This window comes from Nematostella vectensis, chromosome 13 (genome assembly GCF_932526225.1).
Source record: "Nematostella vectensis chromosome 13, jaNemVect1.1, whole genome shotgun sequence".
Lineage (NCBI taxonomy): Eukaryota > Metazoa > Cnidaria > Anthozoa > Actiniaria > Edwardsiidae > Nematostella > Nematostella vectensis.
This window is the reverse complement of record NC_064046.1, coordinates 877,886-891,478: the sequence shown is the minus strand read 5'-3', so window position 1 is coordinate 891,478 and position 13,593 is coordinate 877,886. Positions and strand designations below refer to the sequence as shown.

Below are 13,593 nucleotides of genomic sequence, written 5' to 3'. Positions count from 1 at the left end.
TTTGTTTCAGCATTTAATTCTAATGGGGGGAAAACAGTAAAATCTGAAAAATACATTTGTAGGTCTATAGTACACACAGAATGTTGCCTTATTTTTAAAGATGACAACTAGATAAATGTATAAGTAAAATGCAAAAGAGTAACAAAATAAGAGTGATATTCCATTTTACAATTTTCTTGATCCCTGCCTTGCAGCCTTCTCTCTCTCAAATAATCTTACATCTGTTCTCTGAAGAAAGTCTTGCTTTTCAAGGTAACTATAAAAACATGATTGATTAGGAAAAAAATGCTCTTGCTGTAAAATAGACAAACAAATTCTGTCACTTACCCATCTTTGTTATAGTTTTTCAAGTCATCCTCAATACCCTCTTCAGCCTTGAAGGTCTCCCAGTCAAGTTTGGACTTCTCCTATAAACCAAGCAGTTGTGATTTGGCATTTTAGGAAATTGACCAAACGTCTTTTTCAATTGTTTACAAAACAGGGCTAAAGGAAAAATTCAAGACAGCAATAATTTTGGGACAAAAGAGGCTTTTATGCATAGGGAAGTCTGCTGGCACTCTCCCTTGGGGATTTTGACATTTCCAAACAAATATTTTTTAATGACATCAGTGTCATTAGCATCCCCAGAATTTTCCATGGCATCAAGACATCAGTGTCATTAGAAAATATTTCAGTGCTAAGTGTTGTGTTGTTTCTGGGCAGGCCATTTGGGATGTACAACCTACTAATCAACCAATCAAAGCGCATGTAGCACAGTGGTTGTAAAATAATTGCTCCTTACCAGAGTGCTTATCTTAGGTTTCTTGCCAATCTGACCCAAAACACTTCCAAGCCCACCTTTTCGTTTTGCCCTGGAGGGATAAAAGTTGATAACTTTTCATTTATACCCAGAGCAGTGGGCATCAATCTCTAAGTTTTCAAAAATCATAATTTAAAAACGAAAAAAAATCAGAGAGATTTTAAAATAATTTTGGGAGATTTTTTTGCAACAAACACAGCATATAGTCTGTTATTTTCAATCAGGAGATATTGACATTAAACTGAGAGATTAAATAAATGAAAAATGATGTCACTGCCTAAAGAGTGTAGCGTTGATTGTATATTTTTTTACCCGCTAAGTAGACCCCCCATACTAGAGGGATCAGACTTTTTTGCAGGAGCAGGTGCCGATAATCCAGCCAGCCCTGCTGGTGTTGTTACTTCTTTCTCAGACTTATACTGTTGCTTAGCCTCAGATGATTCAGCATCCACAGTTTTTGTCACCCTAGAAAATATTATTAACACAAGTCAGAAAGAATTTGAAATGCTTTGCCCTGTTGAGTTTATAGCAGATCCATAAAGAATGGATGTTACCTAAAGCGGATGGGAGTGATATTAATTTTTTTCCAAGCTCAGTTCAGCTCTCAAAAAAGAAATGGGGATGGTGGAAATTGGGGTACAGAGGGGAATGTGTTACTTTTCCTGGAATATCTATATATTCCACCTACCCCTTTATGAACTTGGTGCACAAATTTGTCAATTAGGGGCATGGAAAAAGGGGATTACTATCGTGAATGCAATTGACATTCTTTATTGCTTTCCAATTTATTTTATTGTTGTGGTCACTTGGATCAGGAAATAAACAAAGCAGAGGTTTCCAGTATCAGACTCACGTGACTGCCTCTCCAGCAAAGTCATATGTTTTTGTGATAGTAACTTTTTGTGCAGATGTACTTTGAGCAGCTGGTTTCGTGGATGCTGCAACTGATGGTGATTGCCTTTGGAGTTTTTCAGTGCTCTGCAAATATTGTAAAATTTAGAACTATAAGATTGTGATAACCACAGGCTTTTGGATAGACATAGCATTGTTGGCTATTTATATCTTACATAACATTGCAAAACATGTTACCAACAATTGTTGAAAGATGTTGTGTTGAAGTGCCAGTTAAAAGATTCCCATGATGATAGAAGTGAACAGCAGATACTTTGCTTACTTTGGTCAACTTTGATCCAGATGAAGCAACAGTACTTTTAGGTCTGACAGCTTCTGTCTCTTTTTTAAACGAGGCCCATAAATCCTCAACACGAGTTTTCTTTTCAGCTTCCTCTTTTTCCTTCTTCTTTTTAGCCAACTCTTCAGCTGTTGTAGCATCTAGATCAACTTCATCATCATCATTGTCATCATCAACTTCATCTTCTAGCTGAATCCCTCCCTTTCGCTTCCTGATTCAGAATTTGAACGAGCACTTATTAAGAGAATACTCATTAAGTGAAGAGTAGGGTTAGCTGAACATTGTAATTTTGTTTTCAAGAGAAGAAGAGAATGGCGATTTTTGGCATCAAATGGCTTTATACTTTTTTGTGACTGTCTTTTTTTTTTCTTTGGTTTTTACTTTCACTTCACCATCTTCATCTATATCCTCTAGCCCCTCGTCATCGCTAGCACTTTCCACACCTGGAGTTGAAAATCGTATGACAGGCAAAATTGATTGAAATTAGTTTCATAAACACGTTACCATGTGTATGAAATTAACACCAATTCAAAACATAATTTATAGACAGAAAACGCATATTGCTTACCTGGTACGTAATCCTCGTCTTCTTCATCACTACTGTATTCAGAATTAGACATTTCTTCAGGGAAAAAGGTACAAATTCTTAAAAAATCAAAGAAAACAGCGTTTATATGCTCTGTATGGGAGACTTTTTGTCTGATATTGTAAACCGCTGATCAATGTAACTAAGGCTCAGCTATGAAAACTTTTTTAACCTTCTTACTCTTGAAACAATAAACACACATAGGTTTTAAAAATCAGTATTTTATTATTGGGAGAATGTAATACCTTCTGAAGAGTTAATACAGCAATAATATTATAATCGTCGCAGTATATAATCTTCATACTCCTACTGGGTTGCCTGTGTGCCGTGAGTTTTGAATGGTGCCCAGTCTTTTCCATCGAAGTAAAGTGTCAGCAACTTTATGCTCAAAAGATGGAGAAAATAAATAGAAGTACATTTTTGATAATCGGTGGAGGAATCGCGGGTGTTTCATGTGCAGAGCACTTAACTGCATCATGTCCTGAGGAATCAGTAACGCTTATCACAGCAACGGATCTCGTGAAATCTGTCGTGAATTTGAGAGAGTATGGTCGTCATCTGCAAGTGTTTGACGTCGAAGCCAAGCCTGGGAGTTACCTGTGTAGCGAGAAAAAGAAACTGAGGGTCGTTAAAGCTGTCATTGTATCGTTTGATCCGCAAGGTTTGTAAAAATCGGTGAATTTATACAAACACTAGTCATTGCTGGTATAAACACATGTTTTTAGAACGGTTACATCCTGTAAAAGGGGGGGGGGGGGGGGTGAATAGATTCGCGGATCGGCGGATTCGGCCTCGAAATGTTCACGGATTATGGATTTAGATGATTAATTCAGCGGATTGGCGGATTTGGGAAATACAGCAATTTGGGCACGGAATTCGGATTTTGACTGCTTTGACGGTCAAATTTCGGATTTTAAATGAATTTCAATCAATGCTATTGTTTATCTGTCAAACCATGCGGATCTAAAAATATCTGCGGATCCACGGATTTGCCCCGAAAATGTTGCGGATCGGGGGATTTACATACCCCTATTTACCCCCCCCCTGTGGCATCATCAGTTCTTCAGGTCACAGTTAGGGACACCTGCATTCCCTCACACATACTTACATAAACAGGCTTTATTTTGACAACTTACATAAACAGACTTTATTTTGATACAGTAAAGACAACTCTTTATTTATTGTTTTTTTGTTAATTGAAAAAAAAATAACACATTAGAATTGTTTGCCATGTCTGCTATGAAACTTTAACCAATTTTTTTAAACTCATAGGGGCCTTAGACATTTTAAGATCTGGGGGAAGTTTATTCCAATCAATAACCATGCTACATTGAAAAGCTCTGTCTGTGCATGGTTTTGGTATCACCAGAATTCTCTCTTGCATACCTGCCAACTCTCCCACACAGGTGGGAGTCTCAAGATGTTGTACCTCTTGTGTCACTCTCCCTCACCAAATCTCCTACATTTTAGCATTTTGAAAAATATTTATGTGAAAAAAAAACAATATTTTGCCTATTTCCTATAAGTAATTTAAAAAAACCTTTGTGTATTATAGCATCTTTTTTGTTGCAAAAGTTTGAATAACTATGCTTGGTTCAAAACACAGGGGTTGAGGTGAACTTATTCCAAGGTTCCCCCCCCCCTCCCTGCCTTGGGATTTTCTGTGGTTGGCAGGTATGCTGTTGCCCCCCCTCCCCACCCCGCCTAGTAGAAATGTTGCGTGTCAATTATTTCTTTTTCAGCCCATTCAGTGACCACAGATGAGGGTCAAGTTTTCTTCTATAAGAAGTTGTGCATATGTACTGGCGGGCAACCTAAAGTGATTGACAAGGACTGCCCCCATGTGATCGGTATACGGGACACTCAGAGTGTGCATGACTTCAGGACCAGGTTGGCCAAAGCAAGGCGTGTCATGATCGTTGGAAATGGAGGGATTGCATTGGAATTGGCGTAAGTAATTTAAAAAAAAATTTGATGGTGTCACAAAAAATAAGAACCAGAAAATGGTGTAAATCATATTTAAACTGATTTGTCCATTTCCTTCTTTGAATAATTAGTAATACTTTATTTTTAAAGTGAGAAACTAATAAAATGATATAAAGTAAACAAAGTGAATAACAATTATATGCTACTGTGTATTTATTTATTTTTTTATTAAAGCCACCAAAATAAACACTGATGAAAAAACCCTCTGGCAGTGGCTCCTTATATCACCCAGGGGCGTATTCAGATTTTCTCAAAGGGGACACCAATAATGACTGGAGTTAAATTTGTAAAATTTAGCTCTGTTACTTAGACATAGACATTTAATTTGGCATCAAGTACACAAGAATGTTAATGGTGAGCTCTAAATAAATCAATCATAAAATTATTGGTGATATTATCCTCAATGGTGTCCCTTAACAAACATTTCTCCTTCTGTCAAGCATTCATGTGCAAATTTAGCCATCTTTCTCTGTGCACTTTTTTCTTGGTTCATCTTATAATTGAAGCTATTCAGAAGGGAGGAGGTGTGTGTGTGTGGGCGGGGGAACTAAAGCAGCTGTTAAGCACTAGATGTTGGGCGTAATTTTTTGGAGTGTTTTCTTCAGGTATGAATATTTATTGGTGGCATTTAACTGGTGTCTCTTTCTTTACTCAGGTATGAACTCAGAGGATGTGAGGTTATTTGGGCCATCAAAGACAATGCTATTGGGAATACCTTTTTTGATAAAGGAGCTGCTTCATTCTTTTTACCACACCTTGCTTCTGGTGATTCTGGAGACGGCTGCAAGTGCAAGCAGAGATTAGTGAAGAGAATGAAATATGGTACTGAAGAAGACAAGTGTGGTTCTGCCTTAAAGAAAGGTGGGCGGGTTGTCCCTGGTACCGGGGTGAAGTTTGGCCTCCTGCAGGCCTGTGGCCAGGGAGAGGTAACAAGGGGCTTTGTTGTGCCCCACCCCCTAACACACACAACTTGGAGGTCCACTTGAATGAAACAAAAATTAGTACCACCGCAAGATGAGGAAGAGCTAGGGGAAGATAGCCATGTTTTCCTTTTCTGTATATCCTGGCTTGTTAGCTGTCTTGTTGCTGACATGTTGACAATGGGGGGTATACCTAATCCCACTACACTTAGGCCTCCAAATAGCCTTATGCATGTTATCAATGCCATACCCCCCAAAGGGGCTGATGGGACCTGTTCCTCTAGTTCTTTTTTAGAGGTATAAGGAAATGATCAGTATGGGTGTGGCTGCCCCTTCTCCCATTTCCCCAGAACACGGAGTTTGCATACCATGCCCGCCATCTTAGATAATGCTCTCCTGCCCCGCATATTTTTCCTCCCCCTCCCCCTTTGGAGATGGCCGATGTGGTACCGAGCTCCATGTTTTCAGGGTTTTCCTGCCGGAAAAACTATCAAAGGCTACAGGTAAGCTATGAAAGGGTTTTCAAGGCCAATTTGTTTCTCTCTCCTGAAATGGGGGTCTTTTGACTAGATATAGTGCAGCAATTGAAGTTGGTTGTTTCTTTTGTGAATTTTTTCAGAATGTTCTGGAACCTCACGGCCCAATGGTGGGGCATTGGGACCAGACTGGAGCTCAGACCTTCATCTTCATGGGGATGCCTCAACAAGACAGGTTCATGTGGAATATGATTGCGAAGTCTCTGGAATACTATCTCCAGGAGAAATATCCATACAAGGTTTAAAGCCAAACCAATTCCCCTCTGCCTTGGTAGATAATGGTCTTCATACGTCTTTTGAAGACTCATTGGATTGGCCAGTTTATGTAAGCTTAACAAATAACAGGATTTACGGTTGTGATTTTGTGGTATCAGCAACTGGCGTAACTCCAAATGTAGAGCCTTTTCTAGGGTGTGGTGGATTCGAACTAGGTGAGGATGGTGGCATCAAAGTTGACAAAAACATGAAGACTAATATACCAGATGTCTACGCGGCAGGTGACGTATGTTGTGCTTCTTGGGAGCCTTCCAAATTCTGGTTTCAAATGCGGCTGTGGAGCCAAGCAAGGCAAATGGGGGCGTTTGCTGCAAGGTGCATGGACTTACACAATAAAGGAGAGGAAACAGACCTGGATTATTGTTTTGAGCTTTTTGCGCATGTGACTCAGTTTTTCGGGTATAAAGTTGTACTGCTTGGGAAATACAATGCACAGGGGCTTGGAAGTGACTACCAGCTATTATTGCGCTGCACCAAAGAAAAGGAATACATTAAAGTTGTGATGCAAAATGGACGCATGGTCGGTGCTGTGCTGGTTGGGGAGACGGATATGGAAGAAACTTTTGAGAATTTGATTTTGAATGAACTCGACCTCAGCGAATTTGGAGAGTCCTTGCTTGATCCTGGAGTAGACATAGATGATTTCTTTGATTAGCTGTGGTACCCAATTAGCATGTATCTCGTATCAAGAGACTTGGATGTTGAAATAACACCGAAAACTAAGCTTGAAAAATTGAAAAAAACTGAAGGCGAAGCACGCCGGATCTATAGGTCCACAGGCTTACCATTACCATAAAGTTGTCTTTGGTGTCAACGTTATGAGATTTCATTCCTTTATTTTGTAATAGATCATTGCTCGAGCGAGCAGAGCGAGCGAGAGCAACACTAATTTCGGTCATCGTGTCGATTCGGGTTTCCTGTGGAACAAACCGTCGCCATCTTGGAAACGAAATATCACGTCCCCTCCCCTCATCGTCAATTAAAAGTCTATACGTTGCCTTTCCAGCTCCAGCTTCATTTTGGATCTTTTCCTCGCGAACTCCAGCCCAGCGAAATACAGAGAAAAGAGGCCTCTGCTAGCAGGGAACGATTTGGACGGACTCTGTGGAAACCAAGAGTTGGGCTACCTTTGGCAGTCAGGCACCAGGATTTTTCGCACATACCTTGTGTTTCCGATAATGTTGAAAGCTCCTTCTTCGATTTATACCGCGGATACGATGGCGATATCAAAGAATTATTTGGTAAGTATGGCGACTTATGATCCGATGTTTTACGGGGTTTGCTTATCATGGCTTTCGAAGTTTGTCATTTGGTAATAAAAGATCTCGGATAATCAAACTAGCCCCTCACCTAAGGGAAAAGCGAAAGATATTCAAACAGCCCAAATCCCATTGCCTGGCGTTTTTACTGTAAGGCTTTGTTTATAAATGCAACTGAGCGAAATAACTTTATGAAGGGAAGACAAACCAAACAAATTCCTAAGATTACGGGTAAATAATAAGCATTCAGTAGATCTCTGCGTTATTTGATGAGACTTTTGTATAGAGGGAAGAAATGTAAAATCAATCCGAAAAATCTCATTTCTCTGCCCCGCTTCACGGCCCTTCTAATATCAGACATTAAATTGCTTTATTTTACTCGATACTGGGTTTGCAGTATTTTATATTTTGAGTCTATTTTCCACAGCAATGTCCAGTCCAGAACTACTATGATTGCAAATCATTGCCCAAGAAATAAAAAAAAATGGATTGCTTCATTATTTTAAACCAAGGCAAACACAGCCACGGAGAAGACACAGAGATTCTTTAGAAATCAGTGGGCTCCAGTGAATACTGCAGTGTACTTACATGAAGAAGCTATTGTTAGGGAAAACCAGGAGATCATAAATTCTGCATAGTTCACTATATGTTAATACATGAGCAGTAATCTTTTCAGTAGCTATTATCATGGCCACCACTTAGACCCAAATAGCTTACTGCGTATGTACAGGCATGCAGCTCGGGGTGGGCACATGGGTTGTGCCCCTCCTACTCAACCACCAAAAAGCAGTCTTTTTTAAAAATATACTTACTTTCCATAATATCTATGACTGCACATCCCCTCCACAGCTAATCAGATTGTTTATTATGGTTATCAGACTTCACCTTTCCTTTTCTAGACCTACAATGCCTTCAATTAAATAATTTCTTTTGTTTAATAAAATAAGATTACAAGCAATTTGTTTTTGTTCTAATTCTCTTATAAAACAAACAGAGAAACCATGAAAGGGTTAGTGATCAGCCAAGACAGTGGCTGCAGAGAAAATGGGGTCTTGCATAAACCTGGCTTATGGAAAATGTGCAAACTGCCCCACACAAATCTAAAAGAATATTGATTTAACCCTTGCAATTGAATGACCAACCAATCTATGAGCTCTAGCACTTCACTTCTCCACGAGAACTTCTAGTTTACGGGGAATTATTCTGATGATAACAATGGGAGGATGGTAAGCCTGTTCTTTAAACTACTACAGTGTGTTGTAAGGCTAAGCCAGAAAAAATATTCAAAATAAGAACAATAAGTAGGCTATTTATGACACGAATGAGAATTCTCAATGAAACGCTCTATTCATTCTCGTTATGTCCCCAATTTCGTCAGCGCTGGGTACCGGTGGATTTCCAATAAATGATTTCAAGTTAAAGTCATTCTCACTTCCTGTTCCTGTTCTTTTGTAAATTTACAAAATTTGCGCAGTTCCGGTTTTGTTTTCATTTCCGGTCTAGCCCATGATCTGTCACGCTGAATCTGAACGACAGAATGCTTCCGGTAAAACGTATCAAAGACAGGCTCGTTATAAACTTGACCAGTTGACTTGCCCCTTCAAATGCCTTTGACTTGCAAAGCATGTAAGGAATTAGAGGCTTTTTTTTATTTCGTCCTCGGTTGAATCATTATAGTAGCATGAATAAATGGGTTTGCTTTAGGGAATCATGATTTGTCATTTATCAAAAAGGAAACAAGAGCTCGTAGAGTTTCACATGTTTCGCGCTTAAACAGGAAGCAGTCATGCCAGCGTGTGTAACGCAACATAACTTGTCGTTTCCTAACTTCTTATTTTTTATGGGTGAAAAACACCCGAACACGGTTATGACGCTATTTCATGACATTGTGAGAAAGTTACACAATAAATAGATTTGACCTTTTATAAAGCGCACGAGGACATCGCGTGACGAAACATGACAGAACATGCTTTATCTTGCGTGACAGTCAAGGAGTAGGTGTGATAGTTCCCGGAAAGACCGGATCAAATAAATGTTAGCTCTTGCGAAACGATTGTTAAGATAAAAGTTGCCCCATATATAATTACTGCAAGAAGTATTCATTGTAGTTCTGAGAAGTCGGCTTGCTTCGTAGTTTGGGGAGAGAAATTCGCCTCAAAATGACCACCAAGGTACCCGTTTCAACCTTTGTCGTTTTGCTTTTAGCTGTGTCAGTACACGGCGCAAAAGAGTTTTGTTCGAAGATATTTTTCCAAAATGTGGACGAAGATGCGATCCCTTACAAAGTAGTAATGGACGGTGTCTACATCAAACAACCAGGAAATCACAACAACTTTCCCGTTTATTTTTGCAACAGCACTGGGCTGTTCTTCTACTACGATGTTTCTAGCGATGGGAGCAAATATCTTTTGTTCGCAAAAGACTTTAAAAGTTATTTCGGTGTTGGTGCAGAGTTGAAATCACACGCGAACCCCGTTAATTGGATGTCTACTGGGAGTTTGAATCGCAAGGATATATTTGGTGAGCTCGTTTACAAGTGGAAATATTGGAGCATGAAAGACAGCATTAACTACTACGTTAATAAAAACCCTACAGCAGTCTGTGTCGATGAAGACTTTATCGAGTGTGACTCAAACAGTGTTTATATGACAACTACGATAACCGATGGCTCGTCAGGGGCGACACTCAACGACCCAAAGACGGACTACTTTAGCCGAAGAATAGGCGATTTTAAGAACCTCAGACCGGTTTATTACCAAAGCACTGCGCGATGGTATTTGTATTATGACGGAAATGGTTACTGGATTATGAGCACTTCGCGTTACAATACAGCTTTTTCATCGAGTGGAACCATATTAAGAGTCAAGGACTTAGCAATGCGTCCGGAGTTTATCACTAATAAGTGGTATATTTATTACTATGGATGGATAGAAACAAAAGGCAACGTCTCGATGAGGTGCCGCGGAATCCAGCATGGAAGTAACGGGTGTGCTATTGGGAGCCCATGCGGTTCCAACGGCAAGTGTATTTACACTTTCGGTAACGAAACCGTGTGCGACTGCAATCCGGGCTACACGGGTCAGCGGTGTACTATCAATAAACAATGCGTGGTGCCTTCACTCAATACTGGCGAAATCGGAGGGAAGTATGAGACCGAGAGAGTACCCGGAAGTAAAATGGTTTTGTTTTGCAACAAAGGGATATCTTTATCGTGGAGATTTGGTGTATGTGTCGATGGCTCATCGTCCCCATACTGGTCTCGTGAAGGTTCAGCATGCCATCTTCCATACACTGCCCCCCCGCCCACCTGGTCTTCCTGGACCAACACTAGGGCGCCGTGGTCTCCTTGGTCTGCACCTACGCGTCCCCCTGGGGGTTCTAGCAGAAAAAGGGTCGACTTTGATGACTACCCCGCCTTACTCCCTTCGGTGTTGACTATAGCTATCTTACTTCAAATTCTGCTTCCTTTGCTGATATGGCTGGGAGCTTTATGCTTCAAGTCTTGCAAAGAGACAGGCGAGGAGACAGAGGATGAGTCGCGTCTCCAGGAGTTCACTTGTAACATTGAGACTCGTCTACAGGAGGTCGCCAGGGCTGAGACTCCGGAAGAACAGGCTCAGAAGGTACGCGAATACCAGGACGCCGTCAGACGCTATCAAGCCGAGACAGAATCCAGGGATAAGAAGAGAAAACGTGGCCTTTACCGGAACGCAAGTTTTTTTCGGCTATACTCCATGGGTATGTGGATCTCGTTCATTATGTGGTGCGTGTTCCTGATTGGTTGCCGTGCGTCCAAGTGCGGTCAATATGGCACTATCATGGTATATCTTTTGGTCATGGCTATTGTGATGGTATGTGTCGCGCCCGTGATCTTCCTACTTGAAAGTTTGTGCTCTCATGAGCGCTCCTACATCACGAACATCATGAAGGACGAGACCGCTTGGGATTACATCAAGCGCATGCAACAGGTTGCGCCCGTGATCAACATGGTCGTGGAATGCTACCACTACGAGACGCGCACGCGCGTTGTGTACTATACCGATGCAAACGGAAATCAACAATCACGCACAGAGACATACCAGGAGAAAGTCACCACCTTCATTGACACAGACACGTTCGATTACGGCTCTTGGCTTGACGTTTCAAAAAATGAGATGCCAGAGCTAAGCTCAGTAGAGTTGACTCGACTAAAGATTGATCCCGTGGTAGAGTTTGGTGACGTAGAGACTGCCCAGAGTTTTGACACTCAGAGAGAGGAAATGATCGAGAGAAACCGCCACCGTGACGTGTACCAGGATTTTTCTTACAGTCGCGACATTCCCGGCCTAGAGAAGCGGATCTCTGCGTACGTGAATCTGACACAGAGGCCGTTCTGGATCCGTGAGATGTACTATTGGCTGGCTACATTCCTTTGCATGACATGGCCGTACCGCTGGCTGTTCAGAGCAAAAACTGCCAAAAATTATTACGACCTCAAAAAGAAGATCTATAAAAGCTCCACTCCACCCCCTCAAGTCGACATCATGAATCCGCTTGCACTTCTGGGTATGAATCCGGTAATCCCAAACACTTACCCAAGTCCGCTAAATCCAGCATTCCAGAGTTCCACTCCAGATGTTAATGCAGTTCCAAGTGCACCATACCCTCAAGCTTCGGGCGTGGCACCACCTTATCCCCTGTATACTCCCGCTGATGCTGCCTTCCCCCCCGCACAAGCTCCCTACCCACCTCCCTACCCAACCCCTGCAGGAGGGTACCCCCCTGACCAGGGTGGGTACCCCCTACAGACAATGGGACCCCCTCCAGATGCCCCGCCTCCATCTTACGATTCTGCTGTTAAAGAAGGGACCGGGCCGGCGAGATGTTAGCTGAACTGGGACGCTAGATTCTCTACTTTATAGCCATCCGTAGAATAATCCATTTGCATCTCTGCTTATCCATAGACCCTTTTAAGGCCCGATTGGTGCCAATGTGTGTATGCTAGTGTGCTTTTAAAGTCCACAGTTATCTAATAGATGGTAAAATGGTTTCGGAAAACGTGGATTTGTTGTTTCATATCGATAGGCGCGCTTCTGCCTTTGGTTTATTTTGCTAAAAAAAAAGGGTTACCAGGTAAACCAGTTTTTGACCGTCGCTTTGTCATTTACGTGCGATACAATAGATGTAACCAGAAAATCTCTACACTAGCACATTGTATATATAAATAGATTTGTTGTAATTTGAGCATTAGAAATCCAATTTATATATACTCAAAGCGGACCTTCTTTGAATAATGTGTTTTGTCGTATTAAAGCAGCAACATATAATATTGGGCTTCCCAATATTGTACGAAATATTATGACACCCATAATAACAGTACCCATGTACCAGAAATATCGACGACATGTATGATAATAGGACATACTTTATGTGCAATTAGTATATAAAAAGCACCCAAGGAAAGAATAAACGAACGCACTCACTTTTTATAACTTCCTTGAAGATTATGTTAGTTGTTTTGAGAAATTAAAATAACTTTAAAAATAAAAGATAAGAAATATAATTGAATGGAATTTGTTGATACAGAGGGTGCGGGGGGGGGGGGGGGGGGGGAGGGCACGCCCTGAGATCAAGGGTGTGTCCCTAGAGTCGGATCCCTGATCCGGGCGAGTCCAGGGTGGACGGTTTGTCCCCCCTTTAACAGTCATACAAAATGTGAACTCAGAGTGTACATTGTTTGTCTCCCTATACCCTCTTTATCGGGTGCTTCCTTTCCACCAGGGATGGTGTTCAGACGTGTACCCAGGATTGGCCGAGGGAGGTTGTGCGGTCATAGATATCATATGGAAAAAGCATAGTATTTGAAGATTCCTTAAAAAGAAATGACCCAATTTTTGGCCGCCAAGGGGGCCACCTGTGTAGCGCCTGGTGTTCCCCTTTCGGAGTGATGTCCTCGATGCGTCACTGTATTCGCAGGGACGTAAGGACCGGAAAGATCGATTTCTCTTCGGGAGTGAGAGTCGAAAGTGTGGACGTCTATTTGATGCTACAAATCAGAGA

General features: G+C 41.3%; 3 protein-coding genes across 3 annotated transcripts; 2 read left to right on the top strand and 1 right to left on the bottom strand.

Annotated features, from left to right (window-relative positions):
* LOC5521494 (craniofacial development protein 1) lies at positions 1-2,737 on the bottom strand. The gene is made up of 8 exons (XM_001641225.3): positions 2,560-2,737; positions 2,335-2,434; positions 1,974-2,202; positions 1,653-1,777; positions 1,112-1,264; positions 782-851; positions 328-407; positions 1-256 (listed from the first exon to the last, which is right to left on the bottom strand). The coding sequence occupies exons 1-8, from the start codon at positions 2,609-2,611 to the stop codon at positions 166-168; spliced, it is 900 nt and encodes a 299-aa protein (XP_001641275.2). The 5' UTR covers positions 2,612-2,737; the 3' UTR covers positions 1-165.
* Positions 2,738-2,930: 193 nt separating this feature from the next.
* On the top strand, positions 2,931-8,512 carry LOC5521608 (pyridine nucleotide-disulfide oxidoreductase domain-containing protein 1). The gene is made up of 5 exons (XM_032366639.2): positions 2,931-3,238; positions 4,320-4,527; positions 5,219-5,424; positions 6,103-7,536; positions 7,982-8,512. Exons 1-4 carry the CDS (start codon positions 2,971-2,973, stop codon positions 6,948-6,950), a joined length of 1,530 nt encoding a protein of 509 aa, XP_032222530.2. The 5' UTR covers positions 2,931-2,970; the 3' UTR covers positions 6,951-7,536; positions 7,982-8,512.
* Positions 8,513-9,614: 1,102 nt separating this feature from the next.
* LOC5521493 lies at positions 9,615-13,096 on the top strand. The gene has a single exon (XM_048720901.1). It carries the CDS (start codon positions 9,714-9,716, stop codon positions 12,420-12,422), a length of 2,709 nt encoding a protein of 902 aa, XP_048576858.1. The 5' UTR covers positions 9,615-9,713; the 3' UTR covers positions 12,423-13,096.
* The last annotated feature ends 497 nt before the right edge of the window (positions 13,097-13,593 follow it).